This window comes from Rattus norvegicus, chromosome 1 (assembly GCF_021556685.1).
Source record: "Rattus norvegicus strain SHRSP/BbbUtx chromosome 1, alternate assembly SHRSP_T2T, whole genome shotgun sequence".
In the NCBI taxonomy this organism is placed as follows: Eukaryota; Metazoa; Chordata; class Mammalia; order Rodentia; family Muridae; genus Rattus; species Rattus norvegicus.
The window spans coordinates 3,881,281-3,904,824 of NC_141534.1; the positions used below are offsets into that span (position 1 = coordinate 3,881,281).

Here is a 23,544-nt window from a genome sequence, read left to right on the forward strand (position 1 = left end):
GCAGTTGGGCCACAACAGCAGGGTGCTGGTTCTTGATAGCTGTTCCAGCTTCAACCTCTATCTGATGAAAGTGCTTGGCATTGTGCCAAGGGGCAGAGCACCCTCAGATGAAATAGATGGACAGGGTCCAGTTCCCACCTCCCTTGCTAGAAGATTCTGCTCACCACATAAAACCCAGTCCGAGTCACAATCCGAAACTTCAGTAACTGTTTTGTAGCTCAGGCTGACCTGGAAACTAAGGCTGCCCTGAACTCCTAATCCTTCAACTCTCGCCTTTCAAGTCCTAGGCCTATAGGAGTACCAGGCTTTACATATGGTTAGCAATTACCCTCTGTGTTCTCTCTCTGAGCTCTGGTTTTCCTACTGTGTGGACATGTCTGTCTCTCACAACAGACTATGTATGAACCTCCTGGACAGCCAGGATTGTGTCATCTAGTGGTGTGTAGCACACAGTAGGCATTCAATGGATGGTGACTGCATACAGAAATAAATGCCTTCATGCACGCTCCCTAGTTGTTCAGTTTCTGGCAGCATAAGGGTTGTGCTGTGAGAACAAAGTAGATATCACGAGCCACCCGGTTTGTGTGTATGCATACATATGTGTGTGTATGTGTGTATGTGTGTATGTATGCATACATATGTGTGTGTATGTGTGTGCGTGCATATGTGTGTATGTGTGTGTATGTTTGTATGTATATATGTATGTGTGTGCATGTGTGTGCATGTGTGTGTGCGTGCATATGTGTGTGTATGTGTGTATGTATGAATGTGTATGTATGTTTGTATGTATATATGTATGTGTGTGTGCATGTGTGTATGTGTGTATGTGTGTGAGTGCTAGTGTGTATGTGTGTATGTTTATATGTATTTATGCATGTGTGTATGTGTGTATGTGTATATGTGTGTATGCATGTGTGTATGTGTGTATGTTTGTATGTATATATGTATGTGTATATATGTGTGAGTGCTAGTGTGTATGTGTGTGAGTGCTAGTGTGTATGTGTGCTAGTGTGTATGTGTGTATATGTGTGTATGTATGTATGTGTGTATGTGTGTGTATATGTGTGTATGTTTGTATGCATATATGTATGTGTGTATGTATCTGTATGTGTGTGAGTGCTAGTGTGTATGTGTGCTAGTGTGTATGTGTGTATATGTGTGTATGTATGTATGTGTGTATGTGTGTGTATATGTGTGTATGTTTGTATGCATATATGTATGTGTGTATGTATCTGTATGTGTGTGAGTGCTAGTGTGTATGTGTGTTTATGTGTGTGTGTATGTATGTGTATATGTATGTATGTTTGTGTGTATGTGTGTGTATATGTGTGTATGTGTGTATATGTGTATGTGTGTTTATGTGTGTGTGTATGTATGTGTATATGTATGTATGTTTGTGTGTATGTGTGTGTATATGTGTGTATGTGTGTATATGTGTGTGAGTGCTAGTGTGTGTGTGTATGTGAGTGCTAGTGTGTCCATGCGTGTATGTGTATTTATGTGTATGTATGTGTGTATATGTGTGTATGTGTATGTGTGTGAGTGCTAGTGTGTATGTGTGTGTATGTGTGTGAGTGCTAGTGTGTATGTGTGTGTGTTTGTATGTATATATGTGTGTGTGTATATGTGTGTATGTGTCTGTATGTGTATGAGTGCTAGTGTGTATGTGTGTTTATGTGTGTATGTATGTATGTGTGTATGTGTGTGTATATGTGTATGTATGTGTGTGAATATGTGTGTATGTGTGTGAGTGCTAGTGTGTATGTGTGTTTATGTGTTTGTGTATGTATGTGTGTGTATATGTGTGTATGTGTATATATGTGTGTGAGTGCTAGTGTGTGTGTGTATGTGAGTGCTAGTGTGTCCATGCGTGTATGTGTATTTATGTGTATGTATGTGTGTATATGTGTGTATGTGTATGTGTGTGAGTGCTAGTGTGTATGTGTGTGTATGTGTGTGAGTGCTAGTGTGTATGTGTGTGTGTTTGTATGTATATATGTGTGTGTGTATATGTGTGTATGTGTCTGTATGTGTATGAGTGCTAGTGTGTATGTGTGTTTATGTGTGTATGTATGTATGTGTGTATGTGTGTGTATATGTGTATGTGTGTGTGAATATGTGTGTATGTGTGTGAGTGCTAGTGTGTATGTGTGTTTATGTGTTTGTGTATGTATGTATGTGTGTGTATGTGTATTTGTGTGTGTATGTGTGTGGGTATATGTGTGTATATGTGTATGTGTGTATGTGTGTTTATGTGTGAATATATCTGTGTGTGTGTAAGTGCTAGTGTGTATGTGTGTGTATGTGTGTGTATGTGTGTCTGTGTGGGGGTGTATGTGTGTGTGGGTGTATGTGTGTATATGTGTATGTGTGTGTATGTGTGTGGGTATATGTGTGTATGTGTGTGGGTGTATGTGTGTATATGTGTAAGTGTGTGTATGTGTGTGGGTGTATGTGTGTATATGTGTATGTGTGTGGGTGTATGTTTGTATATGTGTATGTGTGTGTATGTGTTTATGTATGTATGTGTGTGTATATGTGTGTGTATATATGTGTGTGTGTGTATGTGTGTTTATGTGTGTGTATTTCTGTGTGTATGTGTGTGTATGTGTGTGTATGTGTGTGTGAGATAAGCCCAACATACTTGCATTTTTAAAGATATTCAGTAAGAAGACACTGAAGACTGGGAGCATGGCTGAGTCATTAAGTACTTGCTTCCCAAGTGTGAGGAGCGAGACTTGGGCCCCATGTGCAAAGCTGGGCAGGGAGACAATGCTTGTAATTCCAGCAATGGTGAAGTGGGAGGCACAGAGGAAGGACCCTGGAACTCAGTGGCCAGCAAGCCTGGCCTATAGAATGAAGTTCCAGGCTGGAGAGAGCCTTTCTCAAACAAAAGGCCCCTGAGAAATGATATTCAAGGTTGTCTTCATACACACACACACACACACACACACTATTCTAGACCAGCACTGTTTATAAGAGGAAGACATGTTACAACTAATGGAAGTTAGCCCTGCTAATATGAATCTTGTCCATTCTGAGATGTAAGCAAGGTGACATCCATGCTTCTGAACGCACAGCTAACTACAATCTTATCTGAGCCTATCACCAACTGACCTGCAAATACACAAACCCTGGATTTATCATCCTGTGTTGACCACACTGGGCTCATAGTGATGATACACAGAAACTGTGTGATAGTTCTGGGGAGCGGGAAGATTAAAAAAATGCACAGTGAGTGCACGGACTTCTGTGTTGGGAGCACTTGCCAATGCTGGCCAGCAGAACGTCTCATTCATGTACACCATACACAACGTCTCTCTAGAGATGAAGATACAGACTCGAAGACATCAAGGCTGGCTGTGTGTGCCAGTAGACTTGGCTCTCTGGCTTGAGCCTAAGGGAGAGGAGTGGAGTGGCCTCTTGCTGTGGTAAAATGGCCTGACAGAAAGGAAAGAGTGAGGGCTGTTGACGTTAGGGTTCCTGCTCATAGAGGAAGATGATGTGATAAGAACAAAAAAAAAATCTATGAGATGAGCTGAGGGAAAATTCAGACTATGCTTGTTCTTAATGGGCTACCAATATGGGTGGGCTCCTGGCCACAGTGACCAGTTCCCTATTAGTAGAAAGCAGAGAGCCTAGGAAGACTGCTGTCTAAGGAAGGCGAAATCAGCAGATTTAAATAGGGAGAACTACCAGTAAAGCTCTCACCTTGAAATCCAACTCCTGTCTCTGCGTAAGTAGGTATAGACAGTGTTAAACACCCGACTTCCTTTTTGCTTGTTTGTTTTAAACTTTGACTTTTCCAACCTTAAGCTTCCGGGTCATTATTAAAAGGCACAGAATCGAAAGGGATCTCACTGCTACTGAGAATACGAGCAAAGCCAACGTTTAGAAATAAGATGGGAAAACTGAACTGAACTGTAGAAGTGCTAAGATTTGGTTTGCTATGTTCAAGGATGTCTGCACAGGGCAGTTGGTGTCAAGCTCTGCTTCCATAGTAATTAAGGCTTCATTTGAGAAAGTATTAAATGCCACTGCTAGTACCAGAGGAGCCTCCCTGGGGGCTGAGTTCCTTCGTCTTCTACTCTTTCTGTTTTATGATCTTCTTCCTTCCTTCCTTCCTTCCTTCCTTCCTTCCTTCCTTCCTTCCTCCCTCCCTCCCTCCCTCCCTTCCCCCCTTCCACAAGTTAGTGGCTACCATATGAGCTGAGGAACAGAAGTAGGAACAGAAGTTGGAGGTGACAGAGGGAACCCTGGGTAAAATGGAATAAGAAGGTTAAGAGAAGAGAGCTTGAAATCTTTAGCATGAGAGCTCCTATGGTTTACTCGACCGCTCGAAGGCCTTAGGGTCAAACATATTTTAGAAATTGTCTCAACTGGAAGAACCTAATTAAGAGGATGAGAAGAATTCTAGACTAGGAAAAAATATATATCCTCTGGACTTAGAAAACAAATAGAAACAGAAGCTTAGAAAACGGACAGATAGGTCAGGGAGAGTGAGGAGGGCACAGGCTGAACAGAGTGTGCCACAGTCTTTCCAGAACACTGATCTGAGGCACACTCTGGTGAGGCTTCTGAAGAGGTAAGATTAAACAAAAACAAAAACAAATTATATCCTAAGGTTACTTCAACAACCACTGAAAGGCATATGAAGCTACGACACACAGACATGAAAGGCCTGACTCCGACATCCCAATACTGAGCGGCATCTTCTAGTCCAAGGTGGTTTGGACTCTCTTCTCCCTTCATTCAGAGGAAGAAACATTTGTGTGGCCCAAGTTTCCAACATCAAAGAACAACCTTACAAACTCATACCAAACCCCAGGTCTCTGCTGAGCCGGCAGGGCTCTCTCTGGCAAACCTCCTTCTCTGTAGCAACTACAGAAACACACGTTTGGTTGGATGAACTGAACTGCTATGGCCAAAGGGTTCCTTCAGACCCAGAGGAAAATGAAGAAAAGACAGTAAAGACTTGGGTTAATGGATACACACTAAAGTCAGCCAACGAGTGAACAGCATGAGCTCACAGGATAGTATTTTCCACTGCTGTTCTTGCGTGCATGCCAGATAAGGGTATTTGTCATTCTTAATGGAGAAAGATAAATGGGGGAAGACAAAACAGCAGCAACAACAAATCCTCTATAATGCAGGTCCTTCAAGACTTTATAACATATATATGAGAAAAAAGGACAGGAAGGGAGGAGGGGGCAGCATTCAGCCTGATGCCGATAGCATGTTGAACAGCCAGGATGCTGCTACCAGTTAATGCTGCATAAAAGATTAGAGCTATCAACCAGAGCCAGTGCAAGAGTCTGGTTTCTTGGTCTGGGTGCTTCACGTGAGAAGGATTTACCAGTTGTAAGAGCAGGTTTCTTGAGATCGATTGTCCTTATGCCTCGGATTCAAAATAGAGAGCTCGGGTCTCAAAGTATTTATCAATTCCAACTTCGTTGTTTCCCTTATCCCTTGCTTTGGGGGTGGGGTGGGGAGGGCTTTCTTTGTGCAGCCACAGTTTGCTACTTAGAATGAAGATTTCCATAAATAAAGATGGTCCCTTGAAATGAAGAAAAGCTGGCTCACTGTACTCAGCTTGTAAGTCTCCTCATGTTTACGGAAGTCTTTATAGCCAAGGCCCAGTGCCTGGTTACAGGAAAAGAAGAAGAGAGGTAACGATAGCTTCCACAGAGGCAGCCTCAGCAAGCCACACACAGCCCCATTTCCTCTCCAGCTAAGTTCTCCTCTAGTCCATGCTTAGTACATTCCTCCAGCTCATTTCTGACTGACATTCAGTCCTACTTCTCCTGTACTGGGAACGATCTTTCCTTTCATGGGTCTAAAGCTAACTAGTCAGTCTCTCATACCTCAGCAGAAAAGGAGGGAGGCTGCTGCCTTCAATTTTACACTAGGGGAATCCCTGGGACTTCTCTCCCTCCGAGTCACACCTGACTACATACTTCTTCAGCAGGAGGATGAATAATTCAAGGATTCCCAAAACAAGAGAAACATCTGAGTTCACTGTGGAAGTCCCAGCTATTATAACATAGGGAAAGCTGAGAGAGGATGCTTCGCCGACGAGCTCTGACTTGAGCAAAGGAGAGAGGAGAGAGGAGACACAGCCTGCCTGAGTTGATACTGCCGTAGGATCACCAACCAGCTAAGAGGTCTAACCAGCTTCAGGACTGACAGAGAGATGCTTTAAGATCCACTGTGAGTTCCTGTAACACTCTTCTCTCAGGAGCTGCCCCTGTTTTAAAGATGGGAAAATGTATAGCTTCCCAAGCCATAGGGCCTTATGGCTCGCCCTCATCTTGGGTAGTAGGAAGGCAAGCTCGAATACTTAGGGATCCTGACAGCCAGGGTTCTACTGTTTTCTGCAGATGTGGTGCCTTCTAAAAGGCTTTTTTTTTTTTTATCTAGAATTGAAGCGATCAAGATTCCATTCCTGTATTTGATGGTAGAGGACAGGGTAAAATAGAGCCACCATGCTGGGTGCTGTCGATCCAATTAAGAAATCAGTTTTGGCTTCTCGTTAGAGTTTTGAACTGGCCTGAGACCGTTAATAAAATGTGTTGTATTGCAGTTTGGATGTCAAGATCTAACCTAGAAAGAAAGAGTGGTTACTGATTGAAGTCTGAAGGTGTCGATGGTGGCACAGGAGGAAGTTCACTGGACCAGCCAAAACCAGAGACCTTTCTCCCTTTACAAATCATCAAACACGGGGACCAGAACATCTAACAAGTTCCAGTGGCCTCATTATGACTAATGACATGATTTCTGGTGGGACGAAGCAGGGTGCTCACACCAGTCAACCCAGTAATGAGCTATGGTAAGAAACATTGAGGTGGGCCAGCACCTGGCTGTAGGTCACTGCTGACCGTTTTAAGAGTTCTATTTACTGTCTGATAGAACTCTGGCTTATTAAGACGGGACTTTAGGCTTGGGAAGCCAGCTTGTAAATATATGGTGATAACTCTTCTGATTAATAAAGTGCCTTCTCTAAATCTCATTCCTCCTTTACACTGAATTGGGACAGGACCTCCTGAGTAGCAGGGAAGTCCTTTGAAAGGCTAAAACCTTCACCAGTCCCAGTGGGTTGTCAGGTCATCAAGCTGGAGAGCAGAGCTTCTCCACAGCCAGCCTCCTATGGTGCCAGCACACAGGGGCACTGGGGTCAGCATGAACTGACGTACCCACTGCATGTGGATGGAGCACCTTGGTAAGCTCTTTGGACCTTCTGATGGAACTGTTATCCTAAGATGAAGACGACTCTGTCACACTGCACCGTTGAGGTGAAGTCTTCTGGGAAGTGTTTCCCGAGGATCAATCAGCATATAGAAGTTGTGTTCCACTACCCAAAGACTATACATGGACCGACCCTGGGCTCCAACCACACAGGTAGCAATGAATAGTCTAGTAAGAGCACCAGTGGAAGGGGAAGCCCTTGGTCCTGCCAAGACTGAACCCCCAATGAACGAGATTGTTGGGGGAGGGCGGTAATGGGGGAAGGATGGGGAGGGGAAGCCCATATTGAAGGGGAGGGGAAGGGGTTAGGGGGATGTTGGCCTGGAAAGGCTACTGGAGAAGGGGCAGCCTCAGTAGCAGATGAAGGCTCAGAATTGAAGGGGTCAATGAAGAGAAGTTGAGGCTTGGAACCATGAAGAGGGCCCATGAGAGGCTCTGGTCAAAGTGCAGTCTTGTTGCAGCAGAAGACCCCAGCAGTTTTAGAGAAGCCAGTAACATGATCACCAAGAACGGGAGCAGCAGCGGAGTGAAAACAGCCAGATCCTAGAAGAGAAGCTGTGTGTGTTGCAGAGGGCGGAACCAGAGAAGTGACCTAAGCCCTTTGGAAGAGTCCAAAAGATCATGAGTGGACCCCAGACAGTGATGGTTGGAGTTTGGTTTTGCTTTGATTTGGTTTTGACTATGCGCTGCTTTTTTTGACTTACTGCTTTGAAGTAAGAAAGTATTTGATTTATTTTTGATTTTACTGGAGCCCACAGTTAAGGGACTTTGAATTTTAAAAGACTTTGGATTTTAAGGAGATCGAATATTTTAAAAGGACTGAAACCTTAATGTGTTTAAATTAGTAAAAACTGCAGAACTTTTAAAGTTATTCATGTTTTTTAATGTGAGGTCTTGGATGTGAATAAGAAAGGAAGGGTTATGGCTTAATAGTGATGTGTTTGCATCAGGTTGACAAGGGGTTGGTTGTACTAGCTAGTTTTGTGTCGACTTGACAGAAGCTAGAGTCATGAGAGAGGAAGAAGCCTCAATTAAGAAAATGCCTCCATAAGATCCAATTGAAAGATGTTTTCTTAATTAGTGACCAATGGGAAAGAGCCCAGCCCAGAGTGGGCGGGGCCATCCCTGGGCACGTGGATCTGGGTTCTACAAAAAGCAGGCTGAGCAAGCCATGTGGAGCAAGCAGTAAGCAGCATCCCTCCGTGGCCTCCATATCAGTTCCTGCCCTGTGTGAGTTCCTGTCCTGACTTCCTCCAATAATGGACAGTGATGTGGAAGTGAAAGCCAAATAAACCCTTTCCTCCCCAACTTGCCTTTGGTCTTGATGTTTCATAGCAGCAATGGAAACCCTAACTAAGGTGGCATTAATGAACCATGAGAGAAGGAACGCACAGAACTTGAAGTTTCAATTAAACCAAGTGAAGGCCCCAAAACTCGAATTTGAAAGTTTACATTCTTATTTTAAAAAAAAGAAACAGTAACAACAACAAAAGAAAACCAAAAACAAACAAAAACCCCAAGTAGATAAAAAGTATCTCACCAGTGTCAAATACGCAGGACTTGGGATGATTAGTTTAAAAACAAATAAAACAAAACAAGGAAAGTAAGAAGGAGCTCTTTCTAGCAGAAGAAACACTCAGTACCCTACTGCTGTGTTGTCCCTAGATTGCTATTACTATACAGGTTCACACTGTAGAAAATGTATGGCAAAGCCCTCATTTCTTGCCTCTGTTTCAATATGAGAATCATATCCTCCCACTCCTGCTAAACCACCATTCCATTCGAAATCTTGTCATTGAAAAAAATTCCATGTTTTTATAATATTTCAGCTAGTATAGTCTAGGAAGCAGTGTTTTGAACTTTGATTTCTGGGTAGCAAAGCCAGCTAGGTTGAGCACGTCCTTTGATGGGGATGGCTCTGATGGTTGTTGATTCGAGTGGACCAGACTGTTTAGCGGTTGCTTATGAGATGGGGCATAAAGACCCAGAAGGCAGGAAATAAATGACCACAAAGCTGGAGAGTGACTCACCTGGAGAAGTTGAGGAAGTGGACGTGTCTCGTGAATAAATAGGGCTGTTCGACGGTACTTATATTCTTAATCAGTTCCATCTATTAAAAGAAGGACAGGGTTAGCACTCACAGGAACTAACTCTCTAAGCCACATGCTAAAGGTTGGCTGCCTTGCTCCTTTCACCCCAACTCATTTCTTCTGGGCCAGGGCCACAGAGCTGAACTTGTTGCAAAGTGCAAACTTTCTCATGAGGTTCTTTCACTAATTGTTGGGAGCGGTGCCCTTAAAACCCTACATTATTGATGTTAATAGTATGGTTAGAGTTAAGTATGACTAGGTTCATGGGAAGTACCCAGTCAGTTACAGAAGACTAATATGAATCTGGTGGTCAGGATGAATAATGGTATGACAAAGTTGTGACCTTGATGAGAAATACATCTGATGTCAGGATGCCCAATGATATGACCTGTAACCTTTCTGAGAATCCAACATCTAGTGGTCAGGTTGCCTAACGATATGTTAAACTTGTGGTGGTCAGGATGCCCAATGAGATGACAAACCTGTGACCTTTCTAACATCCTGTTGATGTCAGCTGATTGCCTGACCACAAGAGCTGTGTCCTTGGCCTGCATAAATATTTCCCACTTCCCCCTCCATCTGTTACCCCTGCTATGATATAAATTCAGCCTTGGGAAAAAAATAAAATTGTCGCCTTGATCAGATTCTTGTCTTGGCATCCTTTGCGTCTCTTGTCCCCCATTCTCTTCCAGGTACCCTCTGCACCCTCATTGACTGTCCTGCAGGACGGGACAACTAGCCGGGGCAACTAATAAATCAGCTTTCTTGCCAGACTGATAGCCCTGTAACCAATCTGGTTGATTATGGCTAGAAAAACAATGCAATGGATTAAGTATTTTTCTTAAATGTTTGTATGTGACATGCATGTGCTGCATATGTACACATATGCAGGTGTGTGCATGCATGCATGCATGTGTGTATATATGTATGTGAGTATGCATGTATGTGTGCATGCATGCATGTATGTGTGTGTATTTATGTGTATATGCAGGTATATTGAGCGAGAGTACACATCTGGGATTTTAGTCCTTGCTTTCCCCTTAACAGAAAGTTTCTTGGCTGTTTTTCCTCAGTGTATACCAAGCTGGAAGGCCTGTGAGTTCTAAGAATTCTCCTACTTCCACTTTGCCATAGGATCCTGGGGATTACAGGAGCTGGTGCGGTATGCACCGCTTTTACATGGGGTCTGGACATCCAAATTCAAGTCCTTTCATGTGCATGGCTAGTACTTTTCCCCGCTGAGCCATTTCCTCAGCCCCAGACTAAGTAAGTTTAGCTGGGGAAAAAAAAATCAACATTTTACTGCTAAAATGCAGTTAAGAGAACACTTTTAATTACCTTCTTTAAAGTCAAACCAGGAGAAGGTGTTAATCATCTCTTTGTATTTCTGTGACATTATTGAGACTACAGAAATATTTTTAAACCAGTGTAGCAGAATTTAGAGTGGGAACAGAATAAGTCTGCTTCATTATCTTTCTCTTTGATTATAAAAATTTATAAGGAACATATTTCATGGGACCTCTGAAAGTCTTGGGATATTTTGGTGGGTGGTCATGTGAATTATTTATTTGCAGTTATCAGTAAGGCAAAAAAAAAGCATTTTATGTTTGTACAAGCTGAGTTTTATGGTCTCCTGTGACATGTCACGATTCAGAAAACGTTTAGTGAAAGGAGTTAGAAATTCCAAGCATTCTCAGACCTCACTGACATCCTGAATTCTTTCTCTAGAATTTCCAGTTGCCCCTACCAAAATGGACATGGTGATCTTTTTTTTTTTAATTTTTTTAAGTCATTTTGAGACTGCCCTGTAGATGAACATCAGAGAAGGAGTATTTCAGATTTTATGAGCTAGAAGAAGTTGAAAACGGGAGACAAAACTGGCCATTCACATATTAAACATGGCAGCAATGGTAACATAGCGAGCCTGGGCTATCTTCTTCCCAGGGTCTAACATAGGGGCTGCACCACGTGGAAATCCGTGATCATTACTCATGTGATGAACTAGACCAAGCACCTGCTCTTTTATAGACCCAGACAATCTGTCTGAACCCACTAACTAGTCATTCCTGCTTACAACGAACGGAGAAATCAAGTTGAACTTAATAGTTAAATGGATCAGCTCCTCAACCTGGGGTTTTGCTAGTTGGGAGAAGCTGGGGAAAGCATGTGCAAGCCTAGTCCTTCTTTGGGCTTAAGTCTAAAGGGAAATTGGATCCTGTTTCTGCATCTCCAGTTTCTCTTCTAAGCAGCCCCTGCATGTTCTGGTAGTCAAGCTTCCTGCTAGAGCACACTGTTAATTCTGGGTTGTGATGAATTGCCCATCTATGGGCATAAGCCCATAAACCTTGCTAATTTGTCCCAGAGGATGGCAGCTTACGAAAGGAATTCTTGCCTGTGTGTGTGTTTAAGACACAGACGATCCGCGCTGTTATCTCTAGATGACTTTAATTCAGGTGGTTCCCTGTGTACATAAAAGTCATGTAAGAATAATACCCTTGGTAGCACTGAAGAAGCAAATTGGAAAAGACCTTGGATCTTCCCCCTATTCAACACTCCAGCCCCAACCCCCCTGGAAACATATCAATATGTTACAGTTAATGATGGAAGGGAATGGTTAGACTTTTGGGAACAGTGCCACAGTGTCATAAAGCTGTCTATTTCTCAAGGAAGAATGGATTGGTAGTGACAGTGTGACACTCTTTCTAGACGTATCCTTAAACAGACCCGAGCTTGCCAGAGCTCGCATTCATTGTGTTAGCGGAACGAGCGCAGAGTGTTCCTCCCTTACATGGTTTGTCACTATTCCCTGAGCAGTAGAACCCCTTATGGCACTGCTTGCTCAAGCACCATTTGACCTCCACCACTGCTAACACTTGACCCACTTCTAGTGACAAGACATGGCCTCCCGAACTCCTGCTGCCCAGTGCTCCTGCTGCCATTAGAATCCTGCTTTTTTCTTTGCCTTGATCCTTGGTGCCACTGTAACAACAGTGACACTACCTAAAGGGCCACGGAGGGCACCTCTGCTGTTTTCTGGGTCACATAGGTCTTACTTCTGGCTTCTTCCTGATTCTGCTGCATATGCCACTCAACAGTCATTATCTGTCTACTAATGCTCAGGAGATAAGCACACAGCACTGTGCGTGGACAGACTGAAGAATGTCCCAGGGGCTCTGCTTGGTCCACTAGATCCAGAACCACATCTATTTCACTCTTTACCCGATGCAGCCTGGGACAGTCTGGCTCAGGTGACGACGCTCTCCATAACACATCAAAATAGACCCTGCCTCCTCGTTCCTTCCACATACCAACATCCATACGAAAGCCTGATCAGGACAGAGTTTAGGAACATGTTTCCTCTTTCTAGAATATCCTGCTTTTTCCAGCATTTTCAAGTCTGTCCTCCATCCCTCCCTCCAGCGAAAATATCTCCCTCTTCCAGTTTGGCTTCCAGCATCTCACTTTTCTTCAACATGCGTGACCTCCAAGTCAACCTCAGACAATATACCACTTGGTGTGTGACTATAAAGAAAAAAAATATTGAGTCCTCCCTCTCAAGAAGTTCAGTGTGGGAGGTGAGACAAACTAGAGGGAAGGTGAAATCCAGGGATAATACCACAGAGTGGAAAGCAAACAAGTGACATGTCTGGCCTACCTGCCGATGCAAATGGGGCTCGTGCCCCTAAGAGGGTGACATGGAAGGATTCACAGTAGAAGAGGGACATTGTGGATGTGATGCAAGGCAAAGGTAAGGGACAAACACAAAATGGAAGACGCTGGGAGAAGTGTCTGCACCAGAGGCTGGTCCTTGTCATTAACTTTAACTGTTAACTTGACAGTTGACGACCTGGAGTCCTCTGAGAGGAACTGTCTTGGGCACATCTTGGGGGCTTATCTTGACTATTAGTTGATACAGTGCTGCCATATCTAGGTGATCCTAAGGTATACAAAAGAGCCAGCTAAGCAAAGCCTGCGTGTGTGCCAGAGAGTGACCCGGCAAGCAGTGTTCTGTCTGTTTCAGGCACCTACCCTGACTTTCCTCAAGGATAAACCATGGCCTGGATGTGTAAGTCAGATAGGTCCTTTCCTTCCCGAGTTGCTTTTGGTCAGAGTATCTTACCGTAGCAACAGAAAGAATTTGAGGGCCGCCATTAGAGCAGCGGTCCCCAACCATCCAAACGCTGTGACCCTTTGATACAGTTCCTCACGCCGTGGTGACCCTCAACCGTAAAATTATCTCATCACTACCCCATCACTATGATTTTTGCGACTGTTACGGATTGTAATGAATACCTGACGGGTAGGATGTGTGACACATTGTCAGACACCCCCAAACGGTCACAAGCCACAGGTTGAGAACCACTGCTGTATGGACTCAGCAGGGAAGGAGATGACTAGAGAGAGTCAGGTAGTGAAAGGTGCAGCCGACCATGAGAGGGAGCCTGAGGTTAACTCTGTAGGGATTTGACATTAGACAAAAGATTTGCTTTAATTTATTTCTTATCTTCAAAAAGGGTGGAAAGCGTGAAGAAGACCGAAGATGAGAGGCTGAGGCCAGGAAGCTCAGTGGTAGAGCACTTGACTAGGAGGGATGAAGCCCTGAGATTCGTCATTCTAGCCCAGAAGGACCGGATAGGAAGCGTGGCTAGGAGGATGCGGGCGTGGGTGGTATAGCAATGGCAGGCACTGATGAGTTAGAAGAAACTTTGCTGTTGGGGCTGCTCAAACTGTGTTCTAAACAGCAGTAGACACTGAGGCAAGGGGGTAAGGGGGTTCTTAGCTTATTTAGAAGAATGAAGGACTTCAGGGAGGGATGCAAGGAAGATCAAAGCAAGGAGCTTGGTGGCTACCTGCTGATAGAAAGTCGGGAAAAGTCTAGACACCATCTCTCCTAGGTCCTCAGCAAGGACAGTCAGTTGTAAGTGGTTAGTCTGATGCTGCTATGTATTCAAACGCTAAACACTGTCCCCAAGATCTGTTTGCTCCTGTCTAGTAGACCAAGTGATTTTATGTAACCTTGCTCTCCAGGTTAATTGGTCAATAAAAGGCTGAAGCCTGTGATTAGGCAGTGAATGGAGGTAGGCAGACTTCCAGTTACCTGCCTAGGGGCTGCAGGTAGAGGCTGGGAAAGAAGAAAGGGCAGGGAGAGGGGAGGAAGCTGCCATGAGAGGAGATGGACCATGACCATGTGGCCAGGAGAAACTGCAGTGACAAGGGACATATGGCTGGTAAAACAGCTCCCAAACCTGCCCAATCTTGGCTTACAGCTGGTAAATAAAACACCTGAATTCTTTTATACGAGCTGGCTGGAATTCACAATTTCTCTTATACACTGTGGCACCCATCTGTGGGGAGGGGAATCCTGGAGGAGAAGCAAATCTGGCTGCAGAAGGAGGGGACATGGGTCTGCCTTTGACGTTCTCTGCCCAGCAATAGGGCATGCTTCTTTGATCTTTCGAGGCTCTTCATCGGAGGGGGTTTTAGGACATCCAGGCCTTGGATGATGCACTGTCCCCGAGACTGTGTTCTCTTTTTGGACTTAGACTGAGTCACATGAAAACTGAGGCCAGGCTTATTTGTCCCCTTAAGTCCCAGCCAGGTGTCTGCAGAGAATCTATGTCCCAGGAGTGTTTATGGGATGAAGAGATCCCTTTAGAAATGCTTGCTTCCTATCAAGAAACCCAGCACTAACGGAAGACATAATTGTCTGTCATCCGGACAATGAATCTAGCCTGTCCTGTCACAGACTGGTTTGTACATTCTCCCAGAGAAGGCAGCAATGGTCCCCTTACAATATCCAAGGTGTAACAAGGCCCAAGCAAAGTCATTTTTTTCTGAGTGTTGGGAGACAGGTGTGCTACACAGCACAGCAATTCTTTACATTACTGTTACCATTTAATACTCCAAGAGTCAAGAATTATTACTCTTTGAAATTAAGAAATTGGGGTGCAGAAAGGGTATATAGGCTTATTTTAAAGGTGAATCTTATTCTGGATCATGTGTATGCATGTACATGGGTTATAAGGATGGGTTATACAGAGCAGGTGCCCAAGGACAGAGGCCTCAGATGCCCTGGAGCTGTAGTTAAAGGCAGTTATGAGCTGTCGGACATGGATGCTAGGAACTGAACTTGGGTTCTCTGTAAGAGCAGTGTGCATTCAATCATGGTGGCCTCTCTCCAGACCCAGTGTACATAAATTGTGTGAAATCTTGATGGTCCAATAGAGGGTGCCAAGATTCAAACCCTCCAGTTTTGCTCTTCATGCCCAGGTGTTGGTCAACTCACCCTCTCAGACAATTATCTATGCAGGAACTTTTAAAAAGGAAACAAGGGACCAGTCGGCACAATGATTCTGGAGAATGAAGAGGGTCTCGAGAAAATAAGTGTTTTTCATCTCTTAGGATGTGCTGAACGAATGATGGATGAAAAACAACATGGAGAAATACGAGTATTACAGATCCGAGTGTGCGGCTCAGTGGCAGAGTGCATGGCTGGCCTGGAACACACACACACACACACACACACACACACACACACACATATACACACACACATACACACACATACACACACAAATATACACACATACACACACATACACACATACACACATACACATACACACACATACACACACACATACACACACATACATACACACATACACATACATACACACACATACATATACACACATACACACACGTACACACACATACATATACACACATACACACATACACATACATACACACACATATACACACATACACACACGTACACACACATACATATTTATACACACATACACACATACACATACACACATACATATACACACATACACACACATACACACATACACATACACACATACACACATACACACATACACACACACATACACACATACACACACATACATATTTATACACACATACACACATACACATACACACATACATATACACACATACACACACATACACACATACACATACACACATACACACACATACACAGAGAGAGAGAGGAGTAAGGGGGGAAGAGAGAGGGAGAGAGACATATGTGAGTAAGAGGGGAGAGAGAAAGAGAGAGGAGTAAGGGGGGAAAGAGAGAGGGAGAGAGACATGTGAGTAAGGGGGAGAGAGAGAGAGAGGAGTAAGGGGGGAAAGAGAGAGGGAGAGAGACATATGTGAGTAAGGGGGAGAGAGAGAGAGAGAGAGAGAGAGAGAGAGAGAGAGAGAGACACTGAGACTACAAGGATAGAAAGAATATTTTCTAAAATTCCTAGGGTGGGAAAACAGTCTAATACTACCACGAACCAGGATGGATTTTAAGTATGTAGGAAAAGGGTAGGTATGGCTTGAGATCCATCTAAGGGAATCAGTTAAACTTATGTTGATGGACTGAACTGAGGTTTAAAAAGAAGGAAAACGGAAGAATTAAGCACACTTACTACACAGAGGTGATGCTAGGAAGCCATTTCTAACAGTTTGCTCTCTCCTCTCCCCGTGGCAGGGTGGGAGAACACAGACTTTTACCTGCCGCTCTGAAGATGTCTTTGCTCCTGACATTTCCAGGAAATGCTTGCCAGCCTGTCAACAAGAAGGGTATTCTACCCTACCTGGGTCAGAACTCTTATGTCACTCAGGAGCAATTAGATGCCCTGTAATTTTGCAAAACATATCAAATCAAAGAGAGGATGTGCGCTTATTAACATATCAAAGCAAAAGCAAACCGCCCAGAGGGGGAACTGCAGGTCCTTTCTCAACCTTCCCTCTTCTTGGGGTACAGGGAAGCCCCCAGCTGAGTCTTTTTCTACCTTTAGCTCAGAGCTACAAAACCAGGGAAGCACATGCCTGCAGTTAAGAAGCAGTCCACCAGGGGGAGCAGTAACATGAGCGTGGCAAAGAGGCTGTGTCTGGGCTAGATACAGAAAATTAATGGATACAATTCAAACCCAAGGAGAGGAGAAACTGTCCCCACCTCCCCAGGTCTTATGGCCTCTCTTTTGTCCTCTTCTCTTCCCTCTGGGTTTTGCATTAGAGGACTCTGGCTTTGTTTCAGGACCCCAAGACAATGTAGACCCCACTCCATGAACTGATCTTCCATGAAGTAATCCCAGGGTCACTTTGGAGCAGTGCTCTCCAAGGCCATTGAGAGACAGTGTCCATTGGCATTGGCTGGTGGTGCTCCAAGCCAACTCAGAAATGACACTGTCTGTCTTCCTGCAAAGGCAGGAAGCTTTGAGGGTTATTCTGACAGGCCTTTCCAAAACGTTTCTGGGAGAAGGTTCTTGGAATAAAGTGCAGGAGACAAGCACACGAAAAAGCATCTGACATGAATTATTACATTCATGCTGTACTTCCAATTACCTGGGAGGCTAAGGCAGAAAGGCCATGAGTTCAAGGCTGGCCTGGGCTACGTAATGAGGAGGGCTTGTTTCAAAGCAAAAATAAAAACTTCATAAAGCCTTCAGAGAGTTTAGAGTCCCAGGTGACAGAATTTCCTTGCTGGCAGGATTTATTTTATTTTTAAAGTGAGTGGGTTTTTGCGATATGGCCACCCTCGGGAGTGTTTCCTCAGATGCACACAAACCTGGTCAATTTCTTACACATCCACCTCTCTATTCCTGCAGTAAGGCATGGAATACAGAATGTGAAAATGCTCCCTAGAAGAGTCTCACGCCTGGCATAAGAACTGTTTTGAATGGCTGCCCTTTCACTACTGAATACGGTTTTAACTCATACACTTACCATTCGAACTTAACCAGGATCCGACCCCAACTTGCTTTTATGTCTAACTCGACATTTTCTTGACTCATGTGTATTTGTGTCAGGTCTAGAAGTTGGCTGCAAGAACAATGTCCCTGGTGCTCCACGCCCAGCATTAGCAGCTGATCCTCAATAAACACCCGTTAAACACAGGAAGGATCAGCCTATTGAACAGAGGGCAGAGGACCAAGCATGGGGGAGCCCCAGAGGATCTCTGTGGCCCCAAGGACGTTCTCAGAACCATGGTTATGGCTATGTTTTAAGTCCTGCTGCTTTATACTCAGAACTCAGGCTTGGATGTCGACTGAGAGCCAAGCCACAGGGTGCTATGACACAGTGTAGGATATAATGTGCTCCCTGTACCAAGAGTTTAATGCGGTCTGAAGCACACGGGCATAGGACTGCCATCAGCCCATACTCTGAATGACATCTAAGGCTTAGGCGGCCATTCGAATGGCTTCTGGACAGAGTCACAGCAGATGTGGGGTCTATGGGGAAATAACCTTTCCTGGCGATGAAAGACCATGGTCTAGGCCAGTGCTTCTCAAATTATGATGTGTAAGTTCTGTGGGATCCAAAGCACAGCCATGACACACAAAAATCCCCTGATCAACTAAGCCTGGGGAAGTCTAGGAGAAACTGGTGTTTAAAACGTATGTGCATGTATGTATATGTATGTGTATGTAATATATATATATATAACATATGTATGCATGTGTGTATGTAGGAATAGACTAATGGATAGATAGATGATACATACATACATACATACATACATACATACATAGTAACATGCTTGATGTCTTAGCATGAAGACTAAAACTTAGATCCCTATCCCTCATAAATGGGGCAGGCATGGCAATCTGTCTGTAATCCCAGGCCTCAGGAGGTGAAGACATGTGATTCTCAGAGCAAGATGGTGAACTGGGAAATCTGGGTTTAGGGAGAATCTGTTCTTCAGAAAATAAAGTGAAGAATGATGAGGAAGATGGCCAGTGACAAGCTACACACACACACATACACACACACACACACACACACACTCGCACATACATACCACACACACATACACTCATACACAAATACTCACAAAACAGACACACATGGTCACCAGGACATGCATACATGTGAGCACATACATACATGTGAACATGCAAATAGACACACAGTCACAGCACATACATATACATGGACACATACATGTGAACACACTAACACAAACTCACATATATGGTTACCAGCACATGAATGCACATGGGTGCACACAGGTGAACATGCGAACACACACATATATACTCAGTCATCAGTACACACACACACATATACACACACACACACACACACACACAAGCCCTCAACACACACACATACATATACACAGTCATCAGCATATACATGGACATGCACATGCACGTACACACTCACAATCACCAGCGTGCACACACACACACAGGTGTGCCCACACACATGGGAACATACAAATACAGACATGCACACACACATACAGTATATATGTCTATGTCTTAAGACTGTCAGTCATTAAAATGTGAATAATCTCTGTGAATCTTCTAGATGAAAACAGGGTACAGAGGAGCCCTCGAATTTCTAAGCCATTCCCTTTTCCCTTCTTCCTGGACAGAGGGAGCATGGAGCCCTAGAGATCACCCTTCCGGGAAATGCTGACATGAGGACCTTGCTGAAGACCTTCCTCAGCCTGGCTGCTGCATCATAGAAAAGCTGCCTGTGCCACTACTCACTCCCCCGCCCCCTCAAAAGAATGTTCTGGATTCCTGGCCAGCATTTCCAGCGGAAGGGCGCCAAGACTCTAGGATTCCAAAAGCACTGCTGGAGATCGACCGTTGCATTATGGGAACAACCTTTGGATCTGGGTGAGCCCAGGTCCAGGTCAAGCCATCATTCGCAGTTGCTCCAGTTATTTTCAGAAGGTGTCAAATTATCTCAGTTTCTCACCCAGAAAACAGGGAGCGACACTTACTCACTGGTGTATTTTTGGCCCCAAATAGTTAAATGACATAATTAGGAGAAACAATTCACACGTAGGCTTCCCATTTGCTTCATACATCTTGGGAAACTCCAGCAGAAAAACCAATAGCAAAGTGATCTGCTCTTGCTAATCTTTTCGATGTCTGAGGTCAGTTTCTGCCACTCTCCAACCAGAATAACAGGTTCCTCTCCCTGTGGGATGCCTGTGGCACTCTGACCTTCACTATACTTAGGGCACAGTGCTGAAGTCACTTTAGGACTAGCAAATGGGCTGTGAAGACTCTTGGCCACCACTCCCTTGCCCTTCGGGGAGTGGGAGAAGCCTCTTCAGTCACACTAGATAGAATCTCCACTTTGCAAAATCATACAAATCACGCCCCCTAACTGAGAGCTATATTTAGATCTGGTGCAGATGAACCAGTGTCATCCTGAGTTTGTATTATATGTAACACAAAGATCCAACACCTGGCCAGCAGTGTTTAGGAGCGCATCTGTGGAGAAGGAATTGTTCAAAGTACAGTTTTAAAGGTGTGCCTATTTCTGTGGAAGCAGATGTAATAGGTCTTTATGGGTATCTGTAACATTTGGTGTCTTCTTGCTTTCTTCCCTGCTGTAAAAATCCCCTAGGCTATAAAGTTTTAACCCTTAACTGTTGAGTGTGCAGATGTGTGTTTGCACATGTATGAACACATGTGTGCATGATGATAGCTACCATTGAGGGGGAAATGAATATGCTCATTTAATCGTGGCCTGGAGAAATGACTTGTGGTTTCAATGAAATGGCACAGAAAAACTCAGCCCTGTAAATGGACATAGTTTTGAAGTTCACTCGTAAGTCAGTACTTTGGAACATGGAACATGTTTTCTCATGGAAAAAAAAAAAGGTTTATAGATCCCTGGCCTAGCACACGAGAGATTGTTTAACTCCTACAGTACCTGAAGCAAAGTTGTTATTATTGTTGTTGTTATTATTAATTTTGGGAAAACAATTTTCCATGGGAATGATTTTCAGAGTTCTATTGCTTAAGGGAGAGAGCCACTGACCATAAAATTTTAACTAGTCTCCTAAATCACACCGCCTTTCCCTTTTAATAAATCACCAAGAAGAGCAGCTATTAATACCGTAAATTATTTCCTGAATACGTTAAGTTAAAATAATATTTCGTTCTCTGCTGTCATATGTACTTTCAAACTTTAGTAAAAGGGATCCCATGGAACAAAGGCAAGTCTCTCAGAACATCCATGGAGATAGACTAGGTCTGGTTTCTTGTCCTGTTTCTTGGCTACTCTCCCGTGTCCAGGAGCCAGGTCAGCTGGCTCAGAGACGCTGTGAGCACGGTCCTCTTTTATTTTCATGGCAGACTTGTGTATCCGCTTTTTCCTCCCAAGTCTTTTGCTTTAGTCTTTTCTTTTACTTGTCTTATAATTTAAGAGGAATCCGCAGTAAGTAATGAAATATAGGCTAGGCCACAGTGACCACAGGAATCAGAACCACATAACACCTGGAATATGCTAGAAGTTGTATAAATATATCACAGAGTCATGGTGCTACAAAAAACCTAAAAAGATTGTCTTGCCTGTTCCCTGGCTTCCAGACAAGCCAACCATTCCTAACAGATGAGAGCTTCCCCTTCAGAGGAGGTTCCCCTTCAGGGTGCTGTTGTCTTTAATCTTTTCTAGTAACCACCTATTTCAGTCAGATAATTGGATTAGCTTTTTATTTAAATTAGTTTATTTATGATTATACCTATTTAAATCAGGGAACGAAGTAGGGTTATCTACTCAAAACTCCCACAGTGTGTTCTGCATTAGAATTCCGTGTTCTTTCCCTTGGGATGTTCCTGAACATTCTAGTGTCTGATCCTTCGGGCCTTTCTTCTGTTTCCTCTGGGCTGTTTGCACACCTTCAACAGGGGCCACCTGAATCTAGAAACTGTCTTACAAGGTATCTAGGAATAATGCATGAAATACACACACAGCAGCATTTAGGGGTAATCTGATAAGCAGGCCCTGAGGCTTGCATACAAAGGAAGGTAAAATTTAATAACCGTAATAGCATCCTAAGAACATAGACTATTTATTTACAGTCATTTTCTTGTGGTTAGTAAGAAAAGATCCTAATCAGTCAAAGTAAGGGAATCAAAGGGGTTCTGTTGTTATTATTAAACATCTTACACATGAAACGTGACACACACACACCCCCCCTTTCTGAAGCAGGGTCTCACCATGTAACTTGGGCTGGCCTACAACTCACTATATAGACCAGGCTGGCCTTCAACCCAGACAGATGGGCCTGCCTCTGCTTCCCAAATGCTGGGATTAGAGGCATGGTGGCACCACACCTAGCCTCAAAGCTTTAAATGCCAAACATACTTTTCATTCCTTGTGTTTAGTGTGTATGAATGCATAGGTGTTTATAGTGTGTGCATGTGTATGAACATGCTCATAGAGGTCAGGGGATTTGACGGTTTCATAGTCTCTCTTCACCTTATTATTTGAAAAAGCTTATGCATACAATGTGTGTACTATTTGTGTGTGTGAGTATGTGTGTGCATGTGTGTAGGCACAGTTGTGTGTGTGTGAATACAGGTGTGTGTGTGTGTGTGCGCGCGCGCGCACGCGCGCACGAGTGCACGTGCCACAGCATATGTACAGAGGTCAGAGAGCAACTAGGGAGGTCAGAGGCAACCACGGGAGTTGATCCTCACTTTCTACTTTCCTTTGAGGTAGGGTCTCTGCCAGTTTTTGCTGGTTTGTTTTTTCGTCTCTGGAGTGCTTGTGCTATGCCTTTACTTAGCTAGGGTTTTACTGCTGTGAACAGACATCATGGGCAAGGCAACTCTTATAAAGGACAACACTTAATTGGGGCTGGCTTACGGGTTCAGAGATTCAGTCCATTGTCATCAAAGCGGGAGCATGGCAGCAACCAGGCAGATATGGTGAAAGAGGGGCTGAGAGTTCTACATCTTTTATCTTAAGGTTGCTAGAAGACTGGCTTCTAAGCAGCAAGGGCAAAGCCCATGGCCACAGTGACACACCTCATGCAATAAAGCCACACCTCCTAATAGTGCCGTCCCCTGGGCCAAGCATGTACAAACTATCACATTGGTTCTCAGTATCACTCCTCACAAGGAAGCTAGCACTTTTGCACACTGAACCATCTCCCCACCTCACCCCCACCTTCATTCTTGAACCTGGAGTTCCCTAAGTTGGCAACATGGGAAGCCCAGACAGATCCAGAGATCCAGCTACCTCAGAAAACCCAATGCAGAGGTCACAGACTTTTAGGGCATTTCATGTTTCATTGGCGATCTAAAACTAGAGAGTAAAAACAGGAAGTGGGACCAGGCTATGAAAATTCAAAGCCCACTCCTGGAAACATACTTCCTCCGTCCAGGAAGACTCCAAGTCCTACAGTGCCATTAGC

General features: G+C 44.0%; 1 protein-coding gene across 1 annotated transcript in view; it reads right to left on the reverse strand.

The window, feature by feature from the left end:
• Ust (uronyl-2-sulfotransferase) overlaps positions 1-23,544 on the reverse strand; it is a 297,439-nt gene that overhangs the window by 94,607 nt on the left and 179,288 nt on the right. The window contains 1 exon segment of the mRNA NM_001108458.1: positions 9,276-9,355. Within this exon segment, the coding sequence (NP_001101928.1) occupies positions 9,276-9,355 (80 nt within the window).